The sequence below is a fragment of the Chiloscyllium punctatum genome, chromosome 39 (assembly GCF_047496795.1).
Source record: "Chiloscyllium punctatum isolate Juve2018m chromosome 39, sChiPun1.3, whole genome shotgun sequence".
NCBI classification, from domain to species: domain Eukaryota; kingdom Metazoa; phylum Chordata; class Chondrichthyes; order Orectolobiformes; family Hemiscylliidae; genus Chiloscyllium; species Chiloscyllium punctatum.
In genome coordinates this window covers 46,478,196-46,500,596 of record NC_092777.1, presented here as the reverse complement: position 1 = coordinate 46,500,596, position 22,401 = coordinate 46,478,196, and the positions used below count along the sequence as shown (strand labels likewise).

Genomic DNA, 22,401 nt, shown 5'->3' with positions numbered 1-22,401 from the left:
ATGCTCTACAGCTCAAAAAGAAATTCTGTGCTGCAATGTGCTGGAGCTGATGATGGCATATTGCAATAGTCTCCTTCACTAATGAAATTTGATAACTGAGAAACATACAGAGAAACAATGGAGAAGACAGCTGAGGTAGAGTCAAATCAAATGCAGATAAGGAAATAACTAGAGTAGAAGAAGGATTGGATTCAAAAATAAGAGAAAGAGAGGCAAAAAAGAAAAGATATGAAAACTCTTCTGCAGTGAATTTAACAGGCAAAAAGTGCAAAATTACAGAATAGTTCCAGAGGTTTGTAACTCTAATCATCTCTAAATTTACTGAATTTTCTGGCTTTTTTCAGCATCAGTAACACTGTGCAAGAATGTATATGATGGTGAAGCATATTTTTCATTCCACATAAACTTCACTCTGATCAGGCTTGTTCTCTACCTGGACTATTTTATTTTTTCATGTTTCTATTCCACTATCCCTCTCACACTACCAATCCCCCAATCAAATAGTTAAATCCTAGTTAACATGTTGATAGATATCCATTATATAATCGATTTATTTTTAAAACTAAATATCCCAAAATGAATAAAGTGTGAGTTTATTCACTTTCTTGATAGAATTTTACTAAATTTGAAAAATTGCCCAGAATGCATACCCAAGGACATTTGGAAATTCAATCTAATTTCCAATACATTACAATTTGAAAGCTCTGATGATGGGTTAATCTCACCTTACATTTCAGAAGCTTGGAGTGATCTTTCACCTCAGGGTGATTTTGAGTTCTTAAATTTCATTGGAAACCAATGTCAGTGTAATGAAAATTCAATTTACAATCTTAAGTAATGAGTCCATCTACAATATTAAGCAATTACTTCATGTGCAATATTAAGCATGAGGCAGAGGGAGGAACTTTGGAGATGTGCTTATTCATTTTTTCACTAATTTACATAAAGGTGAGTATTTTTCAAACTTGATTATTCTCTCGGGTTGCATGCTGCTAAAACATAATCCTGTTTTATAGTTACTTATTTATCGCACACAAAATGGAAAACAAAATGCAATTTATTTGTGCAGCAGCTTTTTATTCTTACAATTGCTTGTTATACTGATCTGACATTGGACGTTATTGTCTGAAATATTCGTTAGGTGATGTTAGTAACCCCTGTACATTTAATTCTACAATAATATCACACAAGACTACAAATGTTACAATCAAACTGCTTTCCATGAGAGTATATGCTGTTCCACCTAATATTTTAACAACACACTTTTGAGAATGTCTCTGATTGCTGAGGTTCACCACATAACTTCATAGCTTGGCATATTCATATTAAAGGACATGAGGATTGATCACCTGACTCAGCAGTAAAAGCATTTGAACAGTATATAAACAATTTTTTTTTCTCCCCCTTTACCCACAGGTCTTCAATGCTTTCATTTATACTAATGGTCATCTCTAGAGAATATCAGAAAGAATATTACAAATAGCAGTGGAGACAGCACATATCGCTGTCTAGTGCCCCTGCTTAATGTACACACAGAACCTTGTTCTATTTAATTAAATTATGTCTGAAACCAAATTTACTTCAATTCAGAAACAGGAGCTCACACTTTTTTTCTGCTGACTATCTTTGTTACTTCTAAACCTTTATTGGTCGCTGCTTAGGTTGCTGAAGAGTGCAGATCAAATCAATAATTTTGATGCCTTATCCAGATCAGATGAATACGTATAATGTTTAATCTTATACTAAACAGAGTGTGCTGACCTTCATTAATCCTGTTCATGCACTTTCTAAATCTATGGCTAAAATTTGACAAAATATACTCATGTTCAGCTGTGAAATGGCCTTGCACTTTGTTATGTTCTAATTTACTTAATTTCAAAACAAAACAAAAAGAACCTGACTGGAAGCTTCTCCCCAGAAACTCTTCCTCCATATATCAACAATGACTTCCCTAGTTTTTTAGATTTAAAATTGTCTTTTCTACCTTCTGTAGGAAGCATCTTAGGATATTTAAGTACGTTAAAGGCACTATATAAATGCAAGCTATTTGTATGTATGTGGTTTTTATATATTTGTGGACAAGTTAAGTTTTGGCAAGAACTTCAAAGTTCTGTTCTTCAGATAATATTCTGCATGATAACATGAGTTTGTGAATACTGTTTAACAATTTGTCAGATAAACTGGCAGATGGTTTTGTGATCACTGTCATTTGTATTTATTGACTATGGTATGTGGCTCCTTCAGGTTTTAAGAGTAAATGATTATTCAATCTTAACACACAACTAATAAGACCATAGCTTTGCTTGAGAACAATGTTTTCAGTTGTGGTTTCTACTAACATATTCACTGTCTGTGAAAGCACTGCATCATGGGAGTTGCAATTTTCATCCTGTTTCTATGGAACCACATCACACTGAGTGCACCAAGACAACCCTTGTCACATGGCAACCAGGAAATAATCCTCTTTTCTACATTTTATATGGTTTAAGTTATTACATTAAAAGTCATAGCTTATAGTATTTGGGGTGTAATTTGCTACATCAATAAAGATCTGATGTTTTGAGTCGAGCATAGCCTGAGGGAAATCTTTTTGAACCTCTTTGATGCTGACTTAGATGTTACAACCACCAGCAGTCAGTCAGGCCTGGAACATGGAGAATGACTGCTTAATTCTTCCTCCCAGTTAACTTCCCAGTCCCCTAATGAGAAAAGTGAGTAGAGATCTATCAGACCTGAATAAATTTATCTTAAATTGAAATTAGACTTGACTTGTATTTCCTATAAATTATTATTTCATTGTAAAAATCAACTATATTTTAGTCTCAATTGTTTGGCAAAATTATAAAAAAATAAGTTTTGGGTTAATATCTGTAGATGTTCCCTCGCTCTATGTCAATCCACATTCTTTAGATTTCCGTAGTTGCATATTATGAAAATCCAATAATATCTCCTAGGCAGTGTTTCAGAAGGAGCTTTTTATGTCGGTAATCATAATTTTCTGGATGACAATTGCCTAACTCCTCTCTTAAGAATTCACTACAATTTGATTTTCTGATCAAACTGTCCAGGACTCTGGCTATGAAGTACAGGGATTCTTAAGATCTTGGAAAGAGATCCAAGTTGCAGTCACTTTTCTGCACATTCTGTATGTGGTGTTATTTTTGTTGCAGTAAAGCTGCCTTTGCAGCAATATAAGGAATTTCACTTATTTGTTTTTAAATCATATCTATGCTGTTTAGCAAAATCTCTTAAAAGTATCTGACTTTCATCATAAACATACGCCTAAACTTCATTTCCAAGTAGTTCATGGAATAATTTATATTTTTACCATATTTTTTATAGCTCTTTGAGAACACCAACCTTGACAAATTGCCATGTTTTGGCTTCACAAAAAAATCTGACAAAATGTACAGAAAGTGCAATTTTATCAAATGGTCACAGAAAAGCATTTAAAAATTGATAAGCTTGAAATGGGCTGACAAACTGGTGGACACAATTTGAATCTCATTCATCTATTTTCAGTTTTTTTGTGTGTTTGTAAATATTAACCTCGTCCAAATATGACTGTAACGTTCAATTTCTCCAAAATGTAACTTTTCTTTTTTCTCTTACAGATATATTTTACCAGAACTTTATAAATCTGCTCCAGTAATGTGATACTGATTAAATTTGTTATTTGAATATATTGTAATTACTTTTATAACAACAGCTTCAGGTATGCACAATGAAGTAACCTATTATATATGTAATGTTTGTCGTTTATAATTGCAAACAGTTTTTAAAACATCTTTAACAGAATTGTTCACAATGTAAATCTGAACAAACTGTAAGGAGTTTGCAATGCAAAAGTGGATGAGGATAAAAATAGTGACAAAAAGACTTATCACTCAGGAGCAGTTCTGATATTAGCGTGTTTGCAATGTTTCTGCATCTTTACAGGGAAAGGAACAGAGAAGTACAGAAAATTGTGCAAAGAAAAGAACTAAATTAATAAAAGGCATTCCATAAAGGCAAGTAGCAAATAAAATCAAAAAATAAACTTTGAATGTTTAATTATGATCAGTTCAGAGTACAAAACAACTTTTAAAGTGCGAAAAAATAAGAGTGTGATCCTTGTAAAGTTAAAATATTTCAATTATTGTGTTTATTGTTGAACATTACTTTTATTATTAAAGGAACATTTGTGTTTAGTAGAGAATGATGTGGAATATAAAAACTACTTTGGTGAGAAAGGAAATAAGCAAGTACAGGACACAAACATGGAAAGGATAGCTTGTAACATAAAGGACACACTAACAATAGTGAAAGGAAGAATGAAGCTGATTAGAAACTGAGAAAAAGGTATCTTCTTGTGGAAGCAGAGAGCGTGACTGAGTATTGGAAATATTTTGCATCTGTCTCAATAAAAGAAGGTATAATAAAGCATCAATGAGGACAGAGGTTGCACTTCAGAGGCAAGCATAACTACTTCAAAGTTTTGGAGCAATCAAAATAGCAAAGTGATGCACCCTTGGTTGCTGGGGGAGGAAAATGTCAGAGTGGCCACAATCTTTAAATCTTCCTTGGGAAGTGATGTTAGAGGATTAGAGAGTTTCAAATGCTAAACCAGTTCAAAAAGAGAAAGTTTTATATGGTTAGTCTTCCTGCTGATGGTGGGGAAACCTCTAAACATCATAATCCAGGACAAAATTAATTCTAATTAAAAAAGAATTATTAAGAAATGATAGTTGGGATGCACTTCAGAGGCAAGTCATATTTGATTGATTTTGCCCAGTTTATTGATGAAGCAAAGTGTTAATGATGATAACACAATTGATGTGTTCACAGACACTTTAAAAACAAAGTAACACACAGTAGACTTGAATATAGGATAACATTAGATTACTTACAGCATGGAAGCAGGCCCAACAAGACCATACTGACCCTCGGAAGAGCTCCCCACCCAAACCCATTCCACCCTTCACCTAACACTATAGGCAATTTACCTAACCTGCACATTTTTTTGGACTGTGGGAGGAAACCCACACAGACACAGGAAGAATGTGCAAACTCCACACAGTTGCCTGAGGCAGGAATTGAACCCAGGTCTCTGGTACTGTGAGGCAGTAGTGCAAACCCCTGTGCCACCCATTGAAACCACTAGAGTTAAAGGAATAGTGGCAGCATGGTTTCAAAATTGGCCAAGAAATAGAAAGCAGAGGTCAGTGGTGAACCTCCAGAATGGAAGAAAGTACACCACAGTGATGTGCCCTCGGGTTAGTATCAGGCTCACTGAGCTTTTGATGTATATTCATTGCTTGGACTTGGCTATAGAGGCACAACTTCAAAATTTGCAAATGGCATGAAAATCTGATCTCTGTGAAAAGGTGAAGAGGATAGTAGCAGACTGCAGGAAGATGTGGACTAATATAAGGTACAAGCATATGGCAGATGAAGTTTGGTGTAAAAAGGTGTGACATGATATCTTGATAAGTGAAATGCAGTGGGGCAATGTAAGTAAAATTGTACAATTTTAAACAGGTGCAGAAAGACATTGGGTTCCTTGAAATTGTCAATGCTAGTTGCTAAAGTTTTTAATCAAAGTATATAAGATCATTGACTTTATAAATAGAGACATAGAACACAAAAGCAAGAAAATTGTTCTAAGTATTTATAAATCATTAGCTAAGTCTCAGCCAGGATATCATACAGAACTCTTTGCAGCATGCCATGGAATGAACAAAGAAAAGAGGCTGCAAAGTGTTACCAGGATGAAGAACTTCAGTTATGTGGAAACATTGGAGTGACTAGGACTATTCTTCTTATACAAGAGAAGATTATGGTGAAAATTAATTGAGAAAATTAAAGGTGTTCAAAATTATAAGCATTTTGATAGAGCAATTAAGGAGAAACTGATTCATGCAAAAAAAAATGTTTATAATGAAACAACTTGGTAGAAGGACCGACTGAATTGTTTATTCAAAGAACCATCAGAGGATAACCTGTTTCTGAGCTGATCGATTCTATGACCTAATGTTCAAAATTTAAGCTGCCTAAGCAATTAAACTTAGGTGAATATTTTTGGTTTCAATAGTAAACAACAGTGAGAATGATATCTCATTTTTATATTTTTTGTTTTCTTTTATAATTCCCCCTATACCAAAGTCAAATTCCCTTTTTAAGAGGAGGCAGCTAGCCTATTCTCAGATCTGTCACAATGCTGTTTTGTAATTGCAATCTAGAAGATGAATGAAAGATGCTTCAGGTGATACTTGGGAGATTTTGTTCCTTTCTGTCAATTTATCTTGCCTCTCCTCTTGAACATTTCCTTCGTGTGTTAAGTTTACTTCCCCATTCAAGCTTTACAGGTGACCAAGAGAGGAGACACTACTTCTTATTTTATATTCCTGGTCTAGAGGTCAAAATAATAGAAAAGAAAAATAAGATAGCTCAGCTTACCACTGAGGTCACAAACAAAACTTTAAAAAACTATTGTTTTTTTTTAAAGTTGGGTATGCCGTAATTCTTTAACTCATCCTACAAAAATGTGTACTGCTTTCTAGCAACTGTGCAATCATAATTTATCATATCAAATACAAACAGAAGCCATGCAGTTTACTCTTGAAAGTTTTTCCTTTAACTTTTCTTCTTACAAGTGATAATTTTGAAATATCAGTGGACTACAATTGTCAAAGTGAGAACTATTGTGGGCAATTGCCTTTGTAAACATGGTAACTTTGTAAAGTGCGCTTCCAAACATGGCTATAAATAGAATAAACCTCTCTGTAATGACTCCAAGTACACACTGAGAGACATATTGTAACATAAATTCTTGCCTGATTTATGTATTTCTCTTTGGAATAGATGTTAATTGCTCACTATTAACAGTTAGTCTTTAATATAAAAAGACTGCTTGCCTAAAATCCAGTCAGTTTTCTTCTGTCTTCCACGTATCTTGTAGCTATTTATTGTGATAATCATCAACAAGATTTTTTGCTTAATTGCCTTAATTTTCTAAATGTCCTTGTTTGAGAGGTAGAATGGGGGATGGGATGAATTCAGATGAGCTAGGGTCAACCAATTGCAACTTTGGATTGTTGACCCTGTTATCATGGAAGGTGGTGTTGATATGTTCCAATACTGAAATTAATGAGACAGTGAAAGTTTGATATAAAGGATCCTACAACATATTCAGATGCTCATTAACAGAAACCTGTTTGGAGTGCTGATGCTATCAGAGGTAACAGATGTTTCTAGCAGGATTATTTGAATTGACATCTATATCATGATTAAATTTCACTATTTTATGACTCCCTGGAGCCATTTAAACCATTTGGGTTTTGTTTAGTTGGTTCGAAGGAAACATAATACTGCAATATTCTTTTCTGATGTGATACTCAAGCTAATTTATATTCTCTTTCTGGAAGAATTGTAAGAACTCATATCCTAACAGCAGATTGTTAAACCTACCTGCAGCATCTATATTTTCCAAATCATCTTTATAGATTGAATCCATTATCTTGGTCTCTGGGGAATAAAATTCTGCATTTTACAATCAATAGTCAGATCCCAATAAAATCCATTAGGAATTACATTGTTTTTAGTGCATCAATTTCTACTGCAAAGAGGAGAATTGAATCATTAAAGTCTTATCTGTGTTCGGATGATTGTCAAATATTTTGAAACAAAGGAGTTAAAACACCTCGTAAAGGGCAAGGTTTGTTAAGTTGTACACATTGAGTGTGCCCATGATATGTTTAATGAAGAATTAATTACAAAGCATTTGTAATTAACTCTCATTTAGTCACTTTGCAATGTTTCATGTGGTTTAGAAAACCTGTCTAAGTATAAACAATAGCTCTATAGTTAACTTATTAAGTAATTCTGGGTTTAAAAAAGTCATAGCTTCAGTTCTGACAAGGGTCACTGGACTCTAAACGTTAACTCTGTTTTTCTCTCCGCAGATGCTGCCAGACCTGCTGAGTTTCTCCAGTACTTTCTGTTTTGTTTCAGATCTTCATACGTGTTGCTCCTTAGTTGCCATATTACCGCTTTAACAGTGTCCTGAAAACTATTGGTATCTGATATTGATGGTACAGTTGGATCACTGCTAAAAATTAGACAAATATGTCAGTAATAACACAATGCATAATCTATTCAAGGCAGTGCCAAAATAGTAAGGGAGCCCCTTTGACTGAACACTCACTTTTTAAAAAATCTATAGTATAAAAGTTGACTTCAAAGGAAGATTCTTAAAAAGTTCTATTATACATTAAACTCCAAATTAAGTTTAGTTCCCTAGGAATTGAAAAAAAAGACGTATTACAATTAATTATCTTCTAAACTAATATTTTGAAAAGAAATTGAGTGTATTTTACACATTAATTCAACTGACCCAACTCTGACATACTCAGTAGCCCGTGGTCTATGTTCAACAGTTGTTCTGTGGCAATATTATGGTACTTCGTGATTTTGTCAAACAAACACGAGACATGTCCAAGTTGCACAATTGATTCGCCTGGTCTTCCCTTGTTTAACACTCAATTCGGGTCGTCGCATTTCATAATAGGAATAACACTGGTCACCGGGTTACACTCACTCTCAAATAGATGGTGGATTGTTCATTAGGGCGCAGCCAGGTTTTGATTTAACGTCTTGGCGTAAAATGAGCCAGATCTGGAAATTATCTTTATTTCAGATCATCCTGACAAACAGTGTTAGTTAAACCACAAGAGAAAAGAAGTACGACGAGTGATGAAAGTTGTTCAGTTGAAGATTACAGAAAAGTTGTTGCTGAAGATTGTTATGATTTGGTGTGTATATTTTTCAGCTTGAATTCTGTAAAGCGTTCTACCCGTCAAAGATGTTATATAATATGTGAACATTGGCAGGATTCTGTGGTGCAATGATGGTAGCCCTGCTCTGGACCAGATGTTCTGGGTTCGAGTCTTACCTCTCTCTAAGGTGTGTCATTACATACTTGAGCAGGAAGGGTCTCCATTTGACTTACCTCAAATTACATTAACAAGTCATCTGGGGTCTATATCTAAATAGGTAGAGTTTGTTTTAAAGTTTCGTGCAAGGTAAGCGACGATGCAAGAATGAGGTCCTAGGGAACTGAAACTGAAAAGTTGAATGAAGAACGCAAAACAATGAGATTTTTGTAGAGATTTCAAACTGTCTATGTGCAGAGCTGGATTCTTTGCCAGCCCTAACACATCGCTAAGAGAAAGTCCAATGAACTGACCGCGGCGCGAAAGCTATTGGAATGCCAGGAATATTACCGGAATATTTGATTCGGAATCACTGGCGCCCTTATTTATCTGCAGAAAAGTGTTCTGTGCGGGCATTTCGGCGTGGACTGAGGCAGGCCCTGAAGAGAGATTACTGAATGTATGGTGCTTATTACAAAAATAGACTCAAAACAACGGGGCGTTTGTGATACACACAGCGCTCTGACATGAATGTGAACAGTTTCTGTACTGAACTGAATCCATGTGCTGAGGTTTGCTCCTCAGCGCCTTGCTCTTACTGAACTGTTGCCCGCCTATCTGCAAATCAACCGTCTCGCTTCAGGGGTTTTCCAGACCCTGGCTTCTTTAAAATACTTCCCACTAGTGTCGTTGTCGTTCCACTCCACCCCCTCCAACAGAAACAGCCGCCGTCAACCCACAAGGGTGCAGGATTATCAGAAATTCCCGCAATAGTTAAAATGCTGAGCGTCTATCTCGCCAATCGGCAGCAACATCTGGTGACTTTTGGACAGAAACGGCGCAGTGTCACGGTTTTTTGAGGGGAATTTCTATGAGCTGTAAATCATGATTTAAAAAAAAGCATTGACGCTGGAAACTCACTCACAATACTTCACGCAGTTTATGAATTGTTCACATTGCTTTGAAGTGCTTGTGCTTAGTAGTCCAGACAGTCGAAATGCCCGGAGCTATCAAATAAACTAATTTAGCATTAGCCTGGAGGGAATACCTTCAAAATCACATAACCAAAGCTGACAAATTGAAAGACCCGCGGCAGTGGTATTTTCTTTTGAGTGAATAAATGCTAAAATTAAAGTTCGTGCCTACTATCCATTTGTAAAATAACGAAGATTGCGGTCGGTTACCTCTGTGGAAAACAAATTCTACAGAGAACTGCTGTGCTTGTGAGTGTGTGTAAAGAGTGCAGGAGGTCCCCTCAGGGAGAGTCTGCAGGCAAGATGAAGCCGGAATGCAGTGTAGGTGCCATGGCATTGAATTATTACAGGAAGGGGATTGTACTGAGAAAGCTCTGTGGTTGTTGTGTAACTTTCTTGGGCAAACGTTATGAGAATGTCGTTAAACCACCGAGTGAAAGTCTGACATCGGTATTCGATTAAAATGCATTTTCCAAATACACATTGAACTAACGTAATAGTTAGAAGTGCCCACACGCACATATGTGTGAGATAAGTTAAAGCTGAAAATGTGTTGCTGGAAAAGCGCAGCAGGTCAGGCAGCATCCAAGGAACAGGAGAATCGACGTTTCGGGCATCAGCCCTTCTTCAGGAAAAGTTAAAGTCAGTTGTAAGTGTCGGATCATCCAACAACATGCAAAGTGTTTACTCAGGCATCGTGAGCACAGTTTATTAATCAATCAAACCTATTTCTACATGATCAACTTAAACCACAGGATTGGAGTAGAACTGGAAAAGATAATGGGGCTGCTTTTAATGCATACGTCTATGAGCATCGGGGGAAGAGTAGGTAGTGAGGGGAATAATTTGGACTGAGAGACAGCTATTGAACTCAAACCCGTAATCCAAGTCAAGCTATAGTGCTATAGTCAAGCACATGCAATGTCGTCGCCAATGCACTTGCCATGATGGTTCTCGTTATTTCTTAAAGGGGAAATCTTGCGATCAAGGCATTTATTTGTTCGAATAATTTCGATAATAGTGGCAGTTTCGATTCAATGCCGCGTTTCTTTCAAAAGCACGTGTCTAACTGAGCGTGCACAACACCCTTGAAAACGTGAAAGAAATTATTGAATTCAACATTGTGGAACTTGCAATGTGGAAATACCAGTTGGGGTAATATTTCTCCTCCTTCGGCGATTGCAGATACTGGATTAGGCACACCATTTCAATGCTGAAATCGCTTCCCCCACCCCATCAAGCAAGATTTGCTGTTCAAACACATTGTTAAACAATCAGCAAATAAAAGTAGATATTTCACGTTAGTTAGGATTCTGAATGATTTGGCGAAGCTTGAATCAAAGGGGATGTGAAGCCGAGGTACAGATTGAATGGCGGAACACTTTCCAGTGGCTGAACAACCAATTACCGTGCCTTGACCTCGTGTCTCTTAAGTGCATAAACTCCCAAGCTAGTTTCAAGATCTACCTGTTTTGAATGTGTCACAACACATCCGAGCCGATTGATTTAAAATCCACGTAAACTTAGTCATCGAGGATGTTCAATACAAAAATCGATAGATTTCTCGATATCACTGCAACAGGAAATAGCGTGGGAAAATAGTACTGAGGTTAAAGATCAGCCATGGGAGTGGCAGAACAGGCTCAAAGGGCCGAATGCCCTATTCTTGCTTCCATGTTTATTTTTAAACTGGTAATGAAGTTGAAACAACTTTTGAATGTCTGTGGAAAGGGGGAGGCGGGGGAGGAGGTGGGGGACAGGGGTTGCTGGGTTAAATGTTTAAGAATGTAAGACTCTCTGGAACCTAAAATCATGGTCAATTTGTTGCAAATGAACTATATTTACCATTACTGCACTCGACATCATACGCTTATGGTCTCTAATTCCTCGATAAATGCCAGTCTGAGACCAATGTGAATTTAATATAAAGATCATTCTCCAAAAGGTCGTTTTCGCCGAGAATAAAGGACCACGTGGAGTTAGATGGGAATAGTTTAGAATAGCATCATGGTCGGCACAGACATGGTGGGCCGAAGAGCCTATTCCTACGCTGTAACTGTTCTGTGTTGCTTTCTGTATTCTGTTGATTAATAAATAAGAGCGTTCGATTTTTCCATAAACAGAAAACAAGTCTCAAACCCTTATTTTAAATACACGTTGTACATAATTTTTGGTCCTATGAATTCAACACCAACCACCACAACAATGCCAAGGAAAATTACTGAGTTAGGACTGACTGCTCATACTCCCAACTGGATTTGAAGCTAGTTGCCATTCATGGATGAAATAGCATCTTTCTGCCGAAGGCATGAGACTAAAGCAGAACTAGATTGGACAGATCCTATCCAGTGTCTAGCGGGCATGCAAATATGAATAACTTTAAACCTATTAAGTTGACAACGTCGATGAGGGAAAAAAAACACAGGTGCAGTTGAAAGTGCAAGGGGTTGGTCTAAACAGACATCATAACTAATTCCTAACTGGTGTTCATATTGAGAATAGGTGCAGGTTACCTGTTCCCACCACTGAGTGGGTACAAGCTGTATAAGTGCGAAAGAAACTCTACAAGGAAAATGGCCGATGATGCCCAGGTTTCACGTACAGTTTCCGATTTAAAATATTCACCACTGTGAAGAAAATCGAGTTCAATTGAATTGTCGTCGTGAACTCATTTAAAAATAAAACTATTGTATAGGTTCTGTTTGTCATCTTCTCCATTTATAAATGAAATGCAAAGCAGCAGCGATGACAGGAGCCTGAATCCTCATCAATATTCAGCACGCTGCACAAAGCTCTCCATTTTCAATCCAGTTCCATAGGTACATTTACGTGCGTGAATTTAAATCACGCAGGTAGTCAGGGATAGACTTGAACAAGGCCAACTTTTAACATGATAAGCAACTATCTTACAATCACAACTTTAATCCTGCTTTAGTTGCATGTAACATTCCCATTAACTCCTGATCTGTGCCAATCTAGTCTTTTGTCATGTTATTTTCCTTTAGAAAACAAAGCAACTTTACTAAACCTAATTCTGGCCTTGATGAATAATATCGCTGCATCCAATCGATGCATTTTCATTACGGGAGCATAAACATCAGCTCACCCTTAACCACAGGTTCTACAGAGATGCCATCAGCATAATGAACTGTTTCAAAACCAAAACTGACAACATAATCTGGGGTCACAAAGAGGAATCTGCCCTCTGCAAAAGTTGGTAGTGGGTTGTTTTATAACTTTTACATTCATAACTTACTGAGAAAATTGAACATTTGTTAAAAGGCACAGCAGAATTAGAGTACTAAAGGACAGTAACTAACTTAGATGAAAATATATTCAGGTCACTTGCAACCAGATTCTAATATTGAAATATCTTCTTTACCCTTTCAAAGTCTGAATACTCTGATAAGAAATCAATAGCTTTTCAACCGTAAAGGATCTCAAACTATGCCGATGATGCCATACACCAAGTTCCAAAGAGGATCAGCGCCCAGACTTGTAACTTGAACGCTCCATCTGTTACTACATGAAAGTTCCAAATGTGTAAGCAATCCAACAACCAGAGCTGATCTAAAAACATCTCCTCACAAGACAGTGGATGGATGGATGGAAGAGCTACATTAGCTATTGATAATTTCTCCCGTAATGTAACGATTTTGCCTTTAATGTAATTAGTTTTGCAACTTAGCCAGGATCCTGAATTGCTTAGCGTGTAAGAAATTCTCCAACATATCAGAGCTGAAACAGAGCGAGGTAAATTGTCAGCCCCTGCATGTTTCCGATCAGATAGTCTTACGCCCTACTATTAATAGAGAATTGGGGGATGGGTACTTCGGCACCAGGAACGACTAATCAGCTTGTCTTAAACCCTGTTATTAATATATGCCCAGGGGAACCCAGACATTTTCTGAAAATAGCTATTATGCAGCATGCCCGGAGTATAATATGTTTATTGTTTTCGAAATAAACTCAACGCGATTTTTAAAAAATCCATATCTTCAAAGGTCAACTCAGTGTTTCCATTTCCAAATATTTTCCCAGAATTTGATAAAGGATGCAAGTATTCACAGAACTCCAACTATAGAAAAAGCATGGGAAAGTTACCACAGAGAATTTCTATTTACTTAATTTGAAAGCACCGTGATTATTCAGAATTAAATGAACTAAATTAGTGGATCTTTGCAATTCACTCCATGTTTATTCAAGATTCTTTTTGAGCTAGATTTGATTACAACATGTTATTGACAAGCTATATACTGTTTGAATGTACTGCCACGCCCAGCATCAACGAGATGGATCACTGTATAGTGCACTTTTGCTGCGACGGAGGACGCCCTGGACAAAATAGTCAAGACGTCCAGAAATAGCAGGTTGCAGCACATACAAAATAGTAACATTGAAACATTAGTGCGACCCAGATTGTTGTGTGTTTGATCGTTACAAAAGGACAGGCACTTTGTCCTTGGATAATCATCCTTAGAGATGTATTACATCCCTCCAGCGTTATTCGTCATCATCCAGGCTGGCAAGGCATATGCAAGCTTTGAATTTATAAAAGGTGTTAAATATCTATCTTCAAGTTGACATGAACTGTTCTACACCGTAATAATCCCTTCTAACAATAACTTATTCTCGACTCTAACGGTCAACTGCAATCTTATTATTGATGGTCCTTAGAATCCCACAAACTCTTGGAAAGCAAAGCAGATTTAAAAGCTAATGTGTTGGATAACTGTAGTGGGCTATTCTGTAATGATATTAAGTCGTAAGGTTATTTCAAACAGGAATGCTCTGTGAGCCCATTCGAGAATGCACACGTAAACTTACTTTAAGGTTTTGATTTAGCATTGAGAAATGTTCGTTTGTAAGTTTTAGGGGTTCCGTTGTTTCTCAGTATAAAGCCTTTCCAACGCCTACTGTTATAACTTTAGTGTGACAACTGAGTCACCTAAAGTTTAAATCTGACACGTCTTTTCCTCAGGTAGCAGCTGCACTATTAGTGTCTTCGGCACCAGAGGCCTCTGCGGTTTTAAAATCTTGTCTTCACTCACCCATAGCGCCATCTATTACCACGTCTGAAAGTTTATATGAGAAGAGCATTCATGTTACAGTAGGCAACTTACAAAGGTTCTTGAAATAAGGGCTAATCTTATTCAAGTTAACATCAGTGTATCAAATCAATTTCCATTTACTCCGGCAACACGGAATTCCTAAACTAGTTTAAAACAACTGCCTAATATTGGGCATCTATTGCTTCGTTTCATCCAATCACAGACACCCTCGCGTGTTACGCTTTTTTTGTGGAGCATAATTTGAAATATGAGTATATTATTGGACCAGCGAAGTTAACATTTGACAGAATAGTTCATTCGAATGGTGATTACATGCATGAAAAGCATTACTTTTCGTCATTTATATAAATTATTTGGATGTGAGCATAACAGGTATAGTTAGTAAGTTTGCAAATGACACCAAAATTGGAGGCGTAGTGGACAGCGAAGAAGGTTACCTCAGATTACAACGGGACCTTGATCAGATGGGCCAAGGGCTGAGGAGTGGAGATGGAATTTAATTCAGATAACTGCGAGGTGCTGCATTTTGGAAAAGCAAATCTTAGCAGGACTTATACACTTAATGGTGTTGCTGAACAAAGGTACCTTGGAGTGCAGGTTCATAGCCCCTTGAAAGTAAAGTCTCAGGTAGATAGGATAGTGAAGAAGGCGTTTGGTATGCTTTCCTTTGTTGGTCAGAGTATTGAGTACAGGAGTTGGGAGGGCATGTTGCCACTGTACAGGACATTGGTTAGCCACTTTGGAATATTACGTGCAGTTCTGGTCTGTTTCCCAGAACTAGAGGGCATAGGTTTTGGGTGAGAGGGCAAAGATATAAAAGAGACCTAAGGGGCAACTTTTTCACTTAGAGGGTGATACGTGAATGGAAAGAGCTGCCAGAGGAAGTGGTGGAGACTGGTACAATTGCAACATTTAAAAGGCATCTAGATGAGTACATGAATAGGAAGATTTTGGAGGGATATGGGCCGGGTGCTGGCAGGTGGGACTAGATTTGGGTTGGGATATCTGGTCGGCATGGATGAGTTGGACCGAACGGTCCGTTTCCGTGCTGTGCACTTCTATGACTCTATAACTCTAAATGAATGCAGTTTTTTTTATAGTATTACTTTATTTTCCTTACAATTCACTCAGTGTCAGTATTCTACGCTGATCATTTGATAAATGTCGCACTATTATTACTGCAGGATTGTGTCCTATTTGAATTGTGGAGCTGCCAACTACTTCACTTGTAATTGTGTATGTATCAACCAGATATTAATGAAGTGCATGCATCACATTTTACAAAAATAGTTTCCTCTTTGCAAGACGCTTCCTTCCTCGGCTTTGCTGATGCTGCAACTTGTCAACGGTCTGGTAATTAATTAGACACTGTCATTGTCAACGTTTTAACAGGATTGTACAATGGGAAGATTATTGATCGCTATTAGAGTAACATTGTAGTAGAATATTGTCCAGTGCAAGTTAGAAACATGAGAGCAGTATTATAATACAAGTATTATTAAGTGCGTCGCGTCAACACGTTTCACGATGTACTGACAAATCAATAGTGCTTTATTCCGGCAATATATAACACATAAACGGACTACACATAAACAATAAAATGCCTCGTTAATTTAGATTATGTGTATTTATAATGCATATTTGCTGTAACAAAAATGGCGATTTGAAGCATAATATTCAATATTTTGCGTGGAATATATCAATAAGTGATGCACAAATTATTCGATCACAATAACATTGGGTTAACAAAGCTATGTTGTAAAAACATGTCGGATGTTAATCAAATTGTTCTAGAGCTTTGGCACTAACATTGGCATTATCGGCAACTTTAGTGAGCAAGGGCATTTCCATCTGCCAAAGCTGCATTGCCCGTTCAATGACAGCTCCCACAAAATGGATCCTGATGGACATTCAGCTCTTTCCCATCGCTCTCTCCCTCTCTCTCTCTCACACACACACACATACAGACACACACATCACTTCCTCATGAGCAAGTCCCTCCTCCCCACCCCCGGCCGCTGCTCCGCCAATCAGCTCCCGACGCAACTCCACTCTCGTCAGCGCTGCGCCCGTGCAGCCCTGTCCCCGTCTCCCCAACCCCTCCCTCCAGAACCCCACCCCCCCCACCCCCTTTCACCTAGCAACCGCGCTGTTGCTAGGAGAAGGGGAGGTTGCTACCAAGTCGCGGCGGAGACTGGTTCACGACGTCAGCGGGTGGGAGTATTATGGGTTGGCAGCGAGGCTCCAGCTGAGGGGAAGCTCCGAGCGCTTTCACTGCTGCGTTCCGGGAGCCAGCGAGTCAACACCATGGAGCTCTCGGCCGTGGGGGAGAGGGTTTTCGCGGCCGAATCTCTCCTCAAGCGACGCATCAGGAAAGTATGTGAGGCGCCGCTCCGGCAGACTGACTCTGCCTCTCTGCCATTTCCGAGCCCGGCTGTTTTTTTTTTAAAGCGATGTTTTTTTTTTAAATGACAGGTTTGTTTTTTTCTCTCTCTCTCTTCCCCTGCCTCCTTCAGGGTCGAGTCGAATACCTGGTGAAATGGAAGGGCTGGTCTCCGAAGTGAGTATCAGCATTGCAGTGCTTACAACTCGCAGAAGCGCGCGTCGCGTTGAGATGGACGCTTATTTACCTTTTAAATTGCCTTTTAAGGTACAGTACGTGGGAGCCAGAAGAAAATATCCTGGACGCCCGTCTGATATCAGCCTTTGATGAGAGGTGAAGGCCTTTGAGCGACATTAAAATAAAGATCTCTGTAAACTGGTTCTGCAATTATTTCAAAGATTCCTTTAAACGCCAATTAAAGCCATCATTATCCACGATTTCCTGTTGTCTTGCAGGGAACGTGAAAGAGAAATGTACGGGCCAAAGAAACGTGGACCTAAACCCAAAACCTTTTTACTAAAGGTAAATGCTCTTTCGTCCTTCAGAAATGTGGACGATTTTTGTTTTGAGTTCAACTGTGTGTTCTTAACCCAAAATCTGCAGAACCTTCAGAAATGAGTAGTTGTGCTGTTTTTCCTCTGCAGGCGAAAGCAAAGACTTATGCCTTCCGGAGTGATGTAGCAAGGGGACTGAGGATGTCTTACCCAGGCAGGTCTGCTCAAGAATCCGGTTTCTCCTCCACCAGGTCGAGAGAAGGACTCCGGAGAGACCCCGCGGGAGCTCTGCAGCACACCGGCCTCTCCAGGGGCGAGACTTCCCGAGAGAGGACTGCTCGGGTCGAGGAGATGCCCAGAACCCACCAGAAATCAGCCGCTCATAAACACCGGAAAAAAGGGGCGAAACCCGGTAAAATGGACTACAAGGACGGTCAAGCTGTCCGCGCAGGGGCCCTCAAAAGGAGCACGCCGGACGACGTTGAAGGAAGGACGCCGACTTACCCCCATTTTAAACGCCGGAAATCCGAAGAGCTTGATTCGGGGAGTGATGACCTGGAGGAGAGGGTCGAAAGTGAGTTAATTCACTTGACTGAGAGGCAGGAAGCAAAGCTGGGCAATGCTGTGCCCAGTCACGGCACTCCCAGAACACAGCTGAATCGTTCTTCACTGGGCTACGGGGATAGTAAATACGGTGCAGACTCTCACCCCCTTCGGACTAAACAGGGCATGGAATGCGCAACCTCTAAGAGTGAACCAGGGATTGACACATCTACACTTAAAAGTAAACACGCACCGGAGGGCACGGTCTCCAGGAATAGTGTGTGTGTGGCCAGTGACAGGCCCGTTTCAAAATCCCCCTTGCTGGCCAAACACCAGGTCCCCCGATTTCTGTCGGAGCAGGAAGAGTCTTGGAGCCCATCATTGAACAATCTGGAGAAAGTGGTGGTTACGGACGTTACGTCAAACTTTCTGACTGTCACCATCAAAGAAAGCAGCACAGACGAAGGCTTCTTCAAAGACAAAGTTTAAAAGAAACGAAACTTGTTTGCTAAACTTGGTGACGGGAGCGCGTTGATCGTGACTAACACCTGTCGGTCACAACAGCACTGAGGTGTTGCTGGAGAAATTGTGACTACTTATTTCTTCTCTGGGTTGTATATATTTTCCTGCGAGTAGGTAAAATTCGGCTACTCGTCATGTGCAAGAGGCAAATGAAGTACCCGTTTCGTACGCCTGTGTTCTGGGCTGCATTTCACATGCAGTTGGGTAAAACGGTGTTAAACACATCAAGAGGTTAAAGCCAAATAAAGCAACGCTTAGACGTTTGCTTTTGCCGGGTTGGTGAGATGACAGTCGCTCTCCCTCACCACCTGCCTGTCAACAGAGCCCCACTGTAAATGATGGTAGTGCGTTACTCTGCTTAATTTCATTTGTAGATATAAACAGACTTCGAGGATGCTTTGACTCGATTTGGATTCTAGATAATAGCTAAAATGGTAGTATTTTAACAGTAAACAGCATTGACTGCATTGATTTAGGTTGACTTGTTTTGTTTTCAGACACCGGCCTCTTTTAGTATTACAACATTTTTAAAAAAAAATCTAAATACAATGTATGTTTTGACAATGCCAATTGCACTTTTCATTATCTCTATAAAATATAAACAATAGTTGTTCCGGAGCAGGGCGCTGTACTTTTTTGCTTCCTGTTCTAAGTGTTGGCTTGTAACTAAGTTATTCATCCGTGTGCAAACGGGGAGTCCTCCTATGACACAATGACTTGACGATTTGCCGTGTGAATAAAAATGCCTAGAAACTGAGGAAAGGCATTTCTCGATACTTTCACTCAACTCCTTGTCCCCTCAAACTCTGACTACTTCTGAAAGAAATTGCACCTCTCTACTGTCGCTTTCCCCAGTTTTGCATCAAAACTGAATGTCACTCTTTGGGAAAACTTTTGGATGTACACCACATGCGTAAACCGTACTGAACGTTTTTGACATTAGGGCCAAGTCAAATGCCTTATACTATATCTAGGGGTGGCTCCAGACACTTCATTTTGAACTTGGGGAGAGGACTGTCCAAACTTTGGTAAACAAGTATATTTGCATAGTAATTGCAAGTATAAGCTTTTAGGAAACTGCAGTACGTCTGACCCTTGACCTTTTTGACCTTGCAATTAAAAGCAGGGACAACCCCTCTTCAGATTAACGTTGTGATGTATTCATTATAAGCCAGTCACCAGTTTCTTCTAAGCAAGTAATTAAAAACAAGAAAAGGGAGATAGTATCCAAATGGTTTTGGGGAAAGAAAATGGTTGTCATAATAGTTCATGCTGCTCGTCTTATTGCTAAGTTGTGAATGATGATGTGTGGGGCTTGAGCTATATTGACACATCTGCACTGTTTATCTAGAAACCCCCTGCCCCCCCCCCCCCATGTTTTAACAATGCGTTGTTTTAAAAAGACAATTACACGAAAATGTATTATTGAATCCTTGTCTCCTTCATCACAAGTAAATTGGGTTTTAACTGCTCATAGAAATTATTTCAATAGGAATTTGATTCTCCTGAACTAGTTCCCATGTAACAGTGTGCTGCTCAGTGTGGGAGACTAAAAAGGCCCAGGAACTCTGAATGATAGCAGCATGTTTCCAGTTTGAAATTCATTGCAATATTCAGATGGAATTCTATCACTGGTTCTCATTGTACCAATGATCTATCCGTGATCTGCAGACAGATCTAGAATCCTGGCCCGCTGAGTGGATCCAAAACTAACAGGGGAAAGACTAGAATAATCCACTGTCATAAAGTAACCTTCAGTCAAACTTCTCATTTTTCTTTTGTGTGTTTTGACCATAGAGTTAACTAGTTAACTTTATGATCAAGTTTCGTGATACCAGCATTTCTATAAAGTTGTTTGAGTCACTTTTATATTGGGATCATTTAAGAGAAACGCATACATGGAGGATTTCGCACCTTTACACAATCCGATGTGTTATCATTTTTGGACCACATGGCTAACAGTAATCTTTGACATAGGGTTATGCTGACAATGCTTGATAATTATGGATGACTGAAGTACATTCACAAGAGGAATTGACATTCTTGCCCTTCAGGTCATTTTGTAAAGATTCAGGAGCTTTACTTTGAAGTATTTAGACTTTGCATAAGCAACATAAATGATTGGCACGAACAGCTCTCTACCATATGTGGGTTGGTATTTACCTTTCAGAATGATTGCTGAGGGTGAGCTACAGTCGAAAGAGAATTATGTTGGATAAGATGCACATGTTTGTCAAAATGATTTACCAAAGGAAATGTGTTAATTCTAATTATAAGAATGAACTTGTAATTATGGTGAATGACATAAGTGGGGACAGTTATCATTCATGATGGTTGGTGTTTATGAATGACATGTGTTTTTCTAGCATTGGAGAATGAACAAAGCAAGACAATGTACAAATGTGACAGTTGTGTAAATCAAATCCCTTGGTCACTTAAATACTGATGGAATTCAAAGGATATTGCATCTACTTTTGAAATGAGAGTATGTTAGATCTAGAGTTAATTTGATCTATTGCACGTTGAATGTTCTGGCTATTAAAACTTGAAGAGGCCGTGCCTGTAACTGAATGTAATGTATATTAGTGTGTGCAGGCCGTGTCAATGGGATGCTCAGTATTGTCAGATGATTTGCAGAACTCGTATTATATATATCACATTTTCAAGGAACTGTTGCCATAAAGATTTTTGGGGAACTTATTTTGGTCACCCTACTAAATGAAACAAAAACTAAATGCAATTTTCAGGTGGCATCTTAAAGTTTATTATAAGGAAAACTATTGGTGCTTAGGAAAATGATTGACCATATCACAAAAATAAGTTGGTCAGAATTAAACATATCCCACCCCCACATTATGTATCTACAGAGTTTGTGAAATGTAAGTATATTCTGTAAAGATAGCTTTTTTTGTTTAGATTTGGAGGGAATATGATGATAAACTATTTTATGTATTCTGTATAATGGACAGTGTTTAATACATTGCACTTAATTATACTTATTGTTTCGATATTTGACTAAAATGTACTTTGCAAATAATGGTGATTAAATTGAAATAATGTTTTAAAATGTTTATAACACTTGGAGTCTGTCATGCTGTATGGAAACATGCATTCAAATAAAATGAAATATATTATGAAATCTAGGTTATAAATAAATTCCATTGATCTATAGTTATACAGTTATAGACATATAGTTGTGTGTATATATTATACATATATCTGTATTTTCATTAAATGCAATTCTTAGCAGGCTTTATTGGGGCAAATTACCTAGACCTTACCTTGGAGCACTGAAGTATTTTCATTGAAGCAGCATATATTCTTGTGATAACAAAACCTTTTTTTTAGCTGAAGCCCATAAGCTTTGTGACAATAGGACTCAGGAAAGAATTGTTTCTGGGTTTCCTCATTGACCTCTAGTTTCACCGGTAAGCATTGACAAGCTGTAACTTTCACACCAGATACTTTCAAGTAATAAATACTTGCTTCAACTGAATGCCA

General features: G+C 38.3%; 1 protein-coding gene across 1 annotated transcript; it reads left to right on the top strand.

Moving 5' to 3' along the window:
- The first annotated feature begins 17,161 nt into the window (after window positions 1-17,161).
- On the top strand, window positions 17,162-22,005 carry LOC140464014 (chromobox protein homolog 8-like). The gene is made up of 5 exons (XM_072558608.1): window positions 17,162-17,334; window positions 17,475-17,518; window positions 17,609-17,674; window positions 17,797-17,863; window positions 17,986-22,005. Exons 1-5 carry the CDS (start codon window positions 17,266-17,268, stop codon window positions 18,865-18,867), a joined length of 1,128 nt encoding a protein of 375 aa, XP_072414709.1. The 5' UTR covers window positions 17,162-17,265; the 3' UTR covers window positions 18,868-22,005.
- The last annotated feature ends 396 nt before the right edge of the window (window positions 22,006-22,401 follow it).

Coding starts and splice junctions, on each gene's coding strand:
- LOC140464014 (XM_072558608.1), top strand. CDS start 17,266: ATGGAGCTCTCGGCCGTGGGGGAGAGGGTTTTCGCGGCCGAATCTCTC. Junction 17,335..17,474: donor TCAAGCGACGCATCAGGAAA/GTATGTGAGGCG, acceptor TGCCTCCTTCAG/GGTCGAGTCGAATACCTGGT. Junction 17,519..17,608: donor TGGAAGGGCTGGTCTCCGAA/GTGAGTATCAGC, acceptor TTGCCTTTTAAG/GTACAGTACGTGGGAGCCAG.